Genomic DNA, 12014 nt, shown 5'->3' on the forward strand with positions numbered 1-12014 from the left:
TGACTCAACTACATGGTATACAATGGAGACTAATATGAAATAAATTTGAAAGAAAGTTTGAGACAAGACTATGAAAAGCTTTTAATGCCAAAGAGCTTGCATTTTATCCTAAGAACAATATTAAGTCACTCAAGCTTCTTGAGCAGGAGAGTTGCATAGTCAAACTTGTACTGTAGGAAGATGACTTTGTGTGGAGGATGGACTAAAGAACGGAGAGGCCAGAAGCAGGAAGATTATTTATTATTATTTAGAAAATTAATAGTTCAGTCAAGACACAATGTAGGCATGAACATGTATACTGGTCATGTGAAGAAAGGAGGTGCAAAAGTGGCTATGGAGACAGAATCAAGAAGACCTGGCAAGGGACTAGATACAGGAGTGTGGGATCAAGAATCTGTTGATCTGAACCTGGATAAATGGAACGATGTTGGTTCCTTTAATAGAAACAGAGACATTAGAAAGAGAGAACTGGTGTAAGGAAAAAGTTAATAAGTTCCATTTTAGTCAAGTTAAATTGATATATCTGTGGAATACATGGGGGAGATATCCAGACTCCAAAAAGGAAAAAGATAAGATAGTCTGTCAATGACTGCACGAGAAAAGATTAAAGCAACAACTTCTATAGATTTAGAAACAAATAAAGTCTGAGTATCATCCATTACTTTGAAATAAATTTTATTACATAAATAATCTGTTACTCCATAATTCTAGAATAATGTGAACATATTTCTGATAAAACAAATTATATCTGTTATTTTATTACAACTTGGTTGGCACATTGCTACTTCTCTGGAACATGTCTCATATAAAGTCACAAAATAGTTTTACTCTGCTGAGTAGTAACATTATTTGAGGGAGAACATTGGGAGTTATCTCCAAAGATAACTGTATCCTTATGAGCTTACCAAGAAAGTACAGAGAAAGAAGAGAAGGCATAGAATAGTTTTGGGGTACCTATGCTTAGGAGACAGATCATAGATAACGGTACTAGAAAAGAAACTCGAAAGGAAGAGTCAGACAGGTAGGATGAGAAACAAGATACAACAGTGTTATGAAGACCAAAGGATAAAATGGAGTTCAGGCGGAAAGAGTGGTCCATAGTACCACAAGCTACAAAGAGGTCAAGAAAGATGAGTACTGCAAAAAAGACTTGACTCATGAGATTTAGGCTTTACTAAAGTTCTTGGGCAGAAGAATAACACGCTAGGAGCTTTATGAAGATTAATATAGGAGGACCACACTAAATAAATGAAAGAGAGAAGAGACAAGACAGAAAAAGACCAGATATGAGACTTCACCAGTAAGAGCAAGAGGTAGCCACCTCTAGCTAATTTCCCTGCTTACACACTACCTGGCCTTTCTATCTGCCATGAAAATTTATGTGTGTCTCCCCTAATTAGAACATGATCTCCTTGAAAGAAGGGAGCATCTCAATTTTCTCCCCTAATTAGAATATGATCTCCTTGAAAGAAGGGAGCACCTAAATTTTCTATTTGTACCCCCAGAGTTTATCAAGTGCTGTCACTTGGCATACAGTAAGTGATTAATAGATGCTTTTCCATTCCATTCCATCCCTCCCAAGCCTATTTGTATTTTTAACAGAAGATCCATGAAGACGAAATCGCTTACTCAAAATATGTAACTGTCAAGATACGTAACTGTAACAGTGGGACTTCATATACTATTGACAAATCAGTAGTAACATCAATTAGAGGAGAACCATCAGCAAAACCATTCAAATCCCACAATGTAGTAAAGTAATGATAGCTATTTACAATTTTACAGTTTACAAAACACTTTCTCACAACAGTACAAGTATTACAGTTGTCATTTTACAGATGAAGAAGCTAAAGTAAAAGAAGGACTTAGTGACACTGCCTGGGATCAGAGAACTAGCAGTGTGCCACATGAGCATCCACTTATTTGCTTCCAGTCCCAGCACCCTTTCCCATAAACCTCATGTCCGCCATGCCAATGTCTATAGCCAAATACTAGACAGGGCAGAGTACATTCTCCTTTGGAAACATTTGAGTAAAGTTGTTTGGAAAGAAGACATTCTGAGATGGTGGGAAATACCACACAGTCCTGGATACCCTAGTGTTCTTTTGAACATTCACTAGAAGCCTCTGAATGAGGCTTCAATCTACAAACAAATAATATCTGACTATCGTCCATTACTTTGAAATCAATCAGATTGCTTGGACCCCCCTATTCTGTTACCCCATAATTCTACAATAAGGTAAACATAATTGTCACAACACTAGCATGTTCTTTTATTCTAACTTAGCTTGCTCACGGTTACTGCTCTGGGAATATGCCTAGTATAAAGGTCACAGAAGAGTTTAATTATGCCATTTCCATCAGGTATGTTTCTGGAAATCTGAATAACGACAGAATCACTTTTCTCCATGATTCCATTACAGTTCAAGAAATATTTCTCACAAAAAAAAGATAAAACCTAGCAAGTATTAAAAACCACATTTAATGAATACTCAACACTTCAGTGAGTGTTGTCTTGGTCTTTGCATGTTTGATTCTCTCATATAATTGCTGACAGAAGTTAGTGAAATTGATAATCCATATATTTTGGCTACAATTTGAGGCAGGATTATATGATCTATAGTCAGAAGAGATCTAGAAGTTCTCTTATTTAAACTGCTCATTTTACACACAGATGAGGACACTGAGGACAAAGACGATGAGATGACTTTCCCATACTAAGTGACAGAGAGAGAGAGAGAGGTAATTTGAACCTAGGTTCTCTGACTCAAAACGTAGGGCTCTTCTGCTGCCTCTCAAAGAAGTAAGATCTCACCCTCCATAAGAAGTATACAAAAATAAGACAAATGAAATAGCCATAATTTTAACTCTAAATAAAAATAACTGTCTCCTTGATCAGTCCTATCAAGTTTCCTCAAAATAGTATAAAGATTTAATTAACAAGAAAGGGTTCCCAAGGGTTTTTATTTGACAAGAATAATGTTTATACTTTTGTTTTAAAGAGCTAGAAATAATCTTTGAAGCTTTTTTGGTAGTGCTCATGAAATAGAAACAAATATATAAATTGCAAATCTTGCTTTATTAAGCGTTCAAATCCAAAACAACACTAAATGTTGCACTAAATATATAAAGAGCCCCAGTCAGCAAACTGTTAATTTCCACAAGGCAATTAAGAAATGTATTGGGAATTCAGATGTCTCCCCGCCATTTACTGTCCCTTTCTTCACTCTGGTGAACTCAATGCCTTTGGAGAGTAATTCCTAAGCACTACTGAGGTCAAATTTCAAAGAAGTTCCCTTTTGTATTTCTAATTCTGGTTACTTTGATTTACTTTATCAATGCAGTAATTGCTCAGGAACATTCTATTAAGTTCCCTCTAAAGTCCCTTTCAGCTCGGAACCTATGATTCTATAATCACATAACAAATTTTTAAATGACTGAACAATGGCAAATACTGTTTCCTCCCCTATATAACTAGTTATCATATTGTACTAATACATAGCATTGTGATTTCCATTCCCTTGTCTGTCTTACCATTTTCTTCCATGTTTTCATTACTTCTATTGTCATAAGAGTGCATAGCATGTGAATATAACTGTACTGACATAGTGGCATTTGCTTACTGTCTCTACAGATGCCATGATGCATGATGTTACAGGAAAATGTTAATGATTTCCTTACCTCAGGTCTAAGGGAAGGAAGAATAACAATTTCTTGTAATGCTTGCTTTGCTAACTCTTGTCCAGCTATATCATCAAATTTGACAGCTGTTCCACTGGCAAAGAAAAAGAATATTAATCCCATGATGGGAATCTATTCAGTTATATCCAAACTGAAGTAAAATAATTTATAATTTATTAGGCATTTAGTAATTTTCATGTTTAAATATTTAACTATAGCAAGAATTATCTTTATTAAGTGAAAACTATCATGAAAATTAAAAAATGTAAAAAGTATGTAAACAATGTACTTTATTCACTCAGAACACATATTAGCCACAGAGTAAGAATTTTAGAAGAAAATTCAGTAATATAACTTACTTGTCAACAATTTCATTCATAATAAGATTAGCAAGATTACTGTCCACATTCCTAAAATTCTTCAAGTCTTTCTTTTTTCGAGCAGCAGTCATAGGGGTTGAAGGCTTATTTGTCCTATTAATTTTGGGAGTGCCCTTAAAAAATAAGGTTTTTAATAGTGAAACAAATACAATCTAACATTTGTACTCTCTTCCAACAAGTTATTTTTAAGGTTTCAGACAGCTTTTTAAACTATGAAATAAAAATTAAGCATATGCTCAGTTAGAAAGTAATTTTTTTTTATAATTCTATCAGTTAAAATTTATTTTTGCCCACAGCATTGGCTGATTTCAAAATCAGATCCTGTATCCAACAGATGCATAGCTTTTCATCTAAGTATTTCAAATCTGAAATTCACTATACTTAATTTAATCCCAGCAGAACTGGCTAAACATATTTTCACTATGAAAATATTTATTACAAGGTAGGTCTGGGGTAGACTTTGTCCAAAAGAATTTAATTGCTGAATATTAAAAATATCCTTTTGAAATCAGCATTTCAAACATAAAGTTGTACAATAGTCTAGATTAGATCTATAAAAAACATTACACCAAGTTTTTAAAATGCTAAGATTCACAAATAGTTTTCAATGACAGGAAAATGAGGATTTCAAATGAAAATGGAATGCTATGCAAGTAAATGCAACATATGAAGACAAAACAGGCACTGAAGGAGTCAGGATTAGGAGTCCATTTAATAGTATGTTCCCGGGGCAGCTAGGTGGCACAGTGGATAGAGCACCAGCCCTGGATTCAGGAGGACCTGAATTCAAATCTGGCTTCAGACACGTAACACTTACTAGCTGTGTGACCCTGGGCAAGTCATTTAACCCCACTGCCTAGCAAAAATTAAAAAAAAAATAGTATGTTCCCAACTGCACTTTAAGTGAAATCTATTTTCAGAAACACAGCTTGCAATTTTACTTTTTAGGAACATAACTATTCAGTTAAGGAAAGCACATAGGTACAAAAAATGAAGTACAACCATTTCTAAGTTTCCACTTGTGACAGCAGAACAAGTTAGGTTACAATTTAAGAGTACCTTATGAGATGTAGTTGCAGGGACAGTTCCCTGTCTAGCTGAAGAGAGCATGGATAGCCCACTACAACTAGGTGCTCTGTGGTGACCTGAAAGACCTGTGGATGCGGTTTTGGCAATGGTTTTTGATCGAGGAAGTGAATTACTAGTGTGTGTTAATGGGTCCTTTCTTTTGGGAACAGCTCCACTTTCTAAAAGAAAAAAATGAAAACATTTTATAACAGGTAATTCTATAACAGCTAATACTAGAATACTGTAACATATTTACTAGTCAGTCTAATATTTAAAATCAAAACCATAACAGGTAATTCTATAACAGTTAATACTAGAATATTGCAACATATTTACTAGTCAGTCTAATATTTAAAATCAAAACTATAATCATACAAAATATTTTCTCTACTCAAAATGATCAAAGCTACCCCCAAAAATCTATGAAACAAAGTGCTTAAGATAGCTGTTTTAGAATGCCATTGAGGATAAAAGTGGTACTGAACTAAATGAGTTCTAAAATTTCAAGCGTTATTACATATTATATATGGTTTTACAACTGTGCCCCTTTATGCACAGGTATATATGAATTTTCAAAATATTACAAAGCATTCAAAGCATTATAAATAAGGCAAGTATTTAAGATCAAAACCAATGATTAATATAAACTGTGCTTTTATTAAAATTACAGGTTAGAAACAATACATTTTAAAAGACCCATGTCAATTTAACTGCAGAATATCCTTAAAATCCATGATTTCAAAATAACATTTTCCTAATATAACCTAACACTCAAAATTAAAGGTGGAGCTTTAAATTACCCAGTAGGGCAACTAGTATGCCTACTGAATAGGATTATAAGTTTAAACTCTCCTGGCATTAAATAGCTTGAGAGGACTTAAATATATATCTACATATATGTGCATATATGTAGATATATTATATATACACACATATGTGTATATATTTATACATATTCAAAATTATTGTTAATAATCTATGCTCAATGATTCCCCAATTGATAAATGGACATAAACGGGCAGTTTTCAGATGATGAAATCAAAGCTATCACAATCACATGAAAAAGTGCTCTAAATCACTAATAATTAAAGAAATACAAATTAAAACACTCCTGAGATACCACTTCACATCTATCAGATTGACTAACCTGACAGAAAAGAAAAATTACATGAAGGGTATGTGGAAAAATTGGGACACTAATGCACTGTGGAGTTGTGAACTGGTCTAACCATTCTGGAGAACAATTGGGAACGATGTTGAAAGCGCTGTAAAACTATGTACACTCTTAGACTAAGCAATACCACTACCAGGTCTATATTCCCAAAGAGACCAAAGAAAAAGGGAAAGGACACACACACACACACACACACACACACACACACACACACACACACACATATTTTTATCAGCTCTTTTTTTGTGGCAAAGAATTGGAAACTGAGGGGACGCTCATCAATAGTTAGAATGGCGGAATAAGACGAGGCATATGACTGCAATACATGGTGCTACAAGAAGTGCTGAATGGGACGGGTTCAGAAAAACCTGAGAAGACTTATATGAGCTGATACAAAGCAAAGTGAGCAGAACCAGCAGAACATCATACATAATAACAATACTGAAACAATGATCAACTGTGAAAAACTTAGCTACTCTGATCAAGACCGTGATCTATTCAAAGGACTTATGATGAAAATGCTATCCACCTGCAGAGAGAACTGGTGAACTCTAAGTGCAGATTGAAGTATGTTTTGAGAACTTTTTTTTGTTTTTCAACATGGAGAATATGAAAATGTTTTGCATGACTTCACATGTATAATGAGTATTATATTACTTGCCTTCTTGATGGGTAAGGGAGGGAATGGAGGAAAGGAAAGAAAATGGAACTCAAAAAAATAACGTTAAGAAAAAAGAATAATCTGTGCCTAATATTCAGGAAAAAAAAGAAGCAGATAATCCCCAGAACAATTATTATGGGTTTAGAAATGTAACCCACTTACCCAACCCTATTCCTCCCCAAGAGCTTAGTTCTATTATCAATAGTTCAGCATTATGAGAGAACATAAGTGGGAGGCTTTCAATCATATTATGCAAATAATTTTTACTTATGGGTAATCAGAGGCAATTGAGAGGCAATTTATGACTAGCCCTTATCCAGTTTTCATTTCCTGGGCAAACAAAGTGTCATACTGTGGAGAGTAACAGTCCACTGGGACCAGTATTCATTCATTAACTGGCAGTAAGAGGAAGTTTTGCACAAGAGTACAGATGTCTTCCCAGACAAACTCCTGAGGCATAACCCAAATGTCCCCAACCACCTGCCATGGATGTCAATCAATAATTTATTTAAACTCTTGTTGAACTTTTGAAAATTTTCTATCCACATAATCTGTTAAGAGCATTGACCTCATGTAAAGTACAATAATATGCAATACACAAAGAATCTGTGATTTCCTTTCAGTAGGTAATTCTCAATGTGAACATTTCCACCAACACCATAAATCACAACTCAACTATGACTTATTCTTGGGGAATTGCCTTAAACACAAAGAGAAGTATTCACCCACAGTCACACAACAATATTAAGCATCAGTAGTAGGATTTTATCCTAGGTCTTTCTGACTCCAGGCCCAATAATTAATCTTCTATTACTTGGCACTTTACCCAAAATGTAACATATTATACCAACTACAATAATAATTCCTTTAATGTTAAAACAAAAACAAAAAAACCCCTTTCAAGTACTATTCCTTACTCATAGCACTCGGGGTAAACAAATTCTTGGTAAACAAATCTAGGTTTAACCAAACCACATCTTTCATGATTCAAGAAAATTTGATTACATCTTCTCTCAGTTTTTATCTTTACATGGCTGGAAAATTCTAATTGTTTTATTCTGTTCTCACATTGAAGCCTTGCTGTCCCTTTGATCCCTTTTGTGGAGTCATTTCAGTTGCGTGTGTCTGACTCTTTGTGACCCACTTGGGGTTTTCGTGGCAAAGGTACTAGAGCAGTTTGCCATTTTCTTCTCTAGCTCATTCTACAGATGAGGAAATTGAAGCAAACAAAGTTAAGCGGCTTGCCTAGCATCACATAGGTAGTAAGTATCTGGGGCTGGATTTAAACTCAGTACTTCCTGACTCCAGGTTTGTACTTTAATGAACCTTTTCTGAATCCTTTCTGATTTTGCTGTATTTTTCTTGATGACAATCACAACAGCGTGCAGCGTACCAAATGCAGAGGCACAAATGGTTTTATTTAAACTTAATGTTTTATTTTAATTTCAGTACACTTTCTGACATCATTTAGCATCTTACTACTCTTTTACTGAACCAAAGTAGCACACAATGCTCCAAGCTGTTTTCTGGGTCATGACTGGTAACTGTAGTCTGGTTTATTTTCTACTACACTGAAGTTTTCATCTGTGGCTTTCTAGTTCTTCTACATAGTGGCCTTTTCTGATTTTCCCAGTTATCATTGTAGTCTCCCTCTTAAAATTACTCTGTATTACTTTAAGTTCACATATTTATTTATATGTTTTGTCATCTCCAGGACAATGTAAGCTGCTTGAGGGATAAGGCTATTCCATTTTATGCCTTTGTATCCTCACACTCCTGCATGGTGCCTTAACACATAGCAGGCACTTAATAAACAGAATTGTGAGATTTTCAGATGGTTCATCTCCATAACTCTGACATTTAACTATCTAGAAGAGTGTCAATAGTGTCTAGTATAGAACCTCAACACATAGTAAGTACTTTGTAAATACCTGTTAAATGAATCCGTAAGCCTATAAATTTCAGTGTGAGACTAAGCCCTAGCCCCTGGTACAGTAGAAATAACCCAGGTTCTGCAATAAGAGGATGTAGTTCAGCACCTGTGTCTGACATTTATTATATGTGTGACTTTGGGGAAGCTCCTTATCCTCCCAAGGTATCATCATGGTGCAGAAGTGATCATGGTTTCTCTAAGGCTCAGCCAGTAAAGATCACACGCTAGGAACTTCTACCATTCTGGAAAAGTTTCAGTTATGGTCTTATCAACAAACTGTGTTTCTGAAGACTAGCCTAGATAAGTAGAGAAAAGCTTATCTCCAGTAGGTTGGCCAGCTGCTAAGTTCTTTGGCCATAGCAACACACAAAACGGATTATTACAAAATGATCAGCCTAACATTAGTGCATTACTGGTTAGAACTGGTCCAACTATGCTGGAAAGCAATTTGGAACTATGTGCAAAAATTTACTAAACTTATACATTTGATCTAGCAATACCACTACTAGAACTACACTCCCAAAGACATCGAAAAGAGAAAGGGACTCATATGTACAAAAAAAAGAATTCATATGTATGAAAATTTATAGCAGCTTGGCAAAGAACTTGAAATTAAGAGGATGCCCATCACTTGGGGAATGATAACAAATTTAGGCTTGTGAATGTTATAGAATATTATTGTACTATAAGAAATGATGAAGTGGATGATTTAAAAGAAACATGGGAAGACTTGTATGAACTGATGCAGAGTGAAGTGAGAAAAACCAGGACACAAATTATATAACAATAATATTCTAAAGTCAAACTTTGAAAGACTTAGTGATACTGATTAATATAATGACAACGATCATGATGAAATGTGCTACCTACCTCCTGACAGAGAGGTAATAGCATCAGAATGATTAAGACATATTTTTTTGGACATGGCCAAGGTGGGAATTTGTTTTATTTATCTATGCATGTTTTTAATATGGGCTTTATTTTTCTTGCTTTCTCAACTGGGGTGGGTGGGGAAAGGAAGTGGATTTCAGCATGAAAAAATTAATTTAAAAAAACAAAGACCAAAAAATACCATAAAAATTTTGGTATGTGAATATAATGAAATACTATTGTGACAAAAGAAATTATGTAAGGGATAGTTTCAGAGAAACCTGGGAAAGCTGGTATGAACTGTGGCAGAGTAAGGTGAACAAAACCAGGAGAAAAATTTATACAATTACAACAAATAATAAGACTGTAAAGCCAAATAACTTTGAAAAACTTAAGACCTCTGATCAATGTAATGACTAATAAGATTCCAGAGGACCCCTGACAAAGCATGCTATCTACCTCCTGACAGAGAGGTAATGGATTCAGAGCTCAAAATGAGACATGTATTTTTTAGAAACAACCAACATGGGATTTTTTTTTTGCTTGACTATGTGTATTTGTTATGAGGGTTTTGTTTTTTTCTTTTCTTTTTTTTTTCCCAGTGGGGAAGGGTAGGAAGCGGGAGATAGAGAAAATAGACTTTTGTTATTTGAAAAAACAAAATTAATTATTTTTTTTAATGGCCAGCTTATGAGCCTTTCTGTCCAGGTTGGTTACCTCTGCTTCCTCTGCTTTTGTAGTGACGTGACAAAGGGAGAAGTGAGGGGCCAAGAGTCAGTTTCTAGAAATTTTATAAATATAACTTAGTTATAGATACTCTGACTGTAACACCCTTCTCCAATGACCAATGAGCAAACATATTCTTCTTTTACTAAGGGAAATGAATTATACAACAATATTGGTACTGTTCCAATCAACAAAATCAGAAGGCTGCTATAATTAAATGTAAAGATAGATCACAGCCTCTTTTTTGAAAAACAAAAAAAAAAAAGTAATGGCAGAACTGGCTTTACTATATACAAAGACAATAAAAATACCTTTCTTGGGAAACCTGGTCATTTCACATTTGCAAGACTACCCTGAAAATACCTATAGTTTATGAACTAACATTATGCTGAAGATATGACAAAGGAAAATTTTACAGAGCACTGGATAAGACTCTATTCCCCATGAAATTAATATATACTTTAATACTCACCAACTTCAATATAAAGGTGTCCACTTTTGGATTTAAAAAAATAACCGTGGAAGAGGGCAATGACCGTAAGAAAAATATTTGCACAAATTTCTGCAACAAATGATTTTCTCCATCAATGACAATAAAGCCACTGTGTCCTCAATGTGATTCGCAGAGGAAATAAAAATGGTACCATGAGAAAGGCAGTTATATGAGACAGCCAAATGCATGTCTCATATATGCTTGCCATTTCTGACCATATAAAAGCATTTGCTGACTTAGAATTAGAACATACACACACACACACACACACACACACATGTACATGTATACATATATAGAGACTTGGAATTTTGATATAAAAGGCTAAAGCCTCCAACAAGATGTTTCCCATGTATATAACAAAATCACACAGATTTCATTAATAATTTAAAACAATTATCTTTGTCTGATGATCTACTAACATCAGAGAAAGCATAAAACTTGAGGATAGTTGTCTGCTAAAGCTATTTGCCATCAAGGATACCCTAAAAAAGGAGTACAAATGGAAGGATTCCCTATAGATAAGGAGTTCTTAACATAGGATCAGGGAATTTATTTTTTAGTATTTTGATGACTGAAAACTGGTTTCCTCTGTAATCTTAAGTATTTTGTTTTATACATTTAACATTCTGACAAGGGGTCAATAGGCTTCATCAGATTGCCAAAGATGCCTAAAATGCAAAGAAGGTTAAGACATCCTGGTCTAGATGGTGAAGTCTTTCAGATGGTTCTGTTTGTGGATGAACTGTGTTAACTGCATTTTCCTAGTACAATATAGAGCCTTCTAGGTGAAAACCATAATCACTCAGAAGAAGTCCACTTAACTTTCCTTCATATTCCCCTTTCTGTCCTTTGCCTAAGATGTTCTCCTCACTTCTACTACTAGCTTCCCTGGTTTCCTTGAAGATGCAGCTTAAAGTCCACCTTTTGATGGTTTTTTCATATTCCTGCCAGCTGCCAATGGCTTCTCTCTGATTAACTTCCATCTCTCTATATATTTTGTACAGTTATTTAATGTTGTCTTCCCA

General features: G+C 34.7%; 1 protein-coding gene across 4 annotated transcripts in view; it reads right to left on the reverse strand.

The window, feature by feature from the left end:
• The window catches only part of SPAST (spastin), a 93331-nt gene that overhangs the window by 29196 nt on the left and 52121 nt on the right, over window positions 1–12014 (reverse strand). For all 4 annotated transcript variants that reach the window (XM_020972367.2, XM_020972366.2, XM_020972365.2 and 1 more), the window contains 3 exons: window positions 5121–5308; window positions 4041–4174; window positions 3682–3775 (listed from right to left, as the gene is read on the reverse strand). In XM_020972367.2, coding sequence (XP_020828026.1) covers window positions 3682–3775; window positions 4041–4174; window positions 5121–5308 — 416 coding nt within the window. The remainder of the gene's footprint in view (window positions 1–3681; window positions 3776–4040; window positions 4175–5120; window positions 5309–12014) is intronic.

This window comes from Phascolarctos cinereus, unplaced genomic scaffold, assembly GCF_003287225.1.
Source record: "Phascolarctos cinereus isolate Bilbo 61053 unplaced genomic scaffold, phaCin_HiC Scaffold_2;HRSCAF=192, whole genome shotgun sequence".
In the NCBI taxonomy this organism is placed as follows: Eukaryota; Metazoa; Chordata; class Mammalia; order Diprotodontia; family Phascolarctidae; genus Phascolarctos; species Phascolarctos cinereus.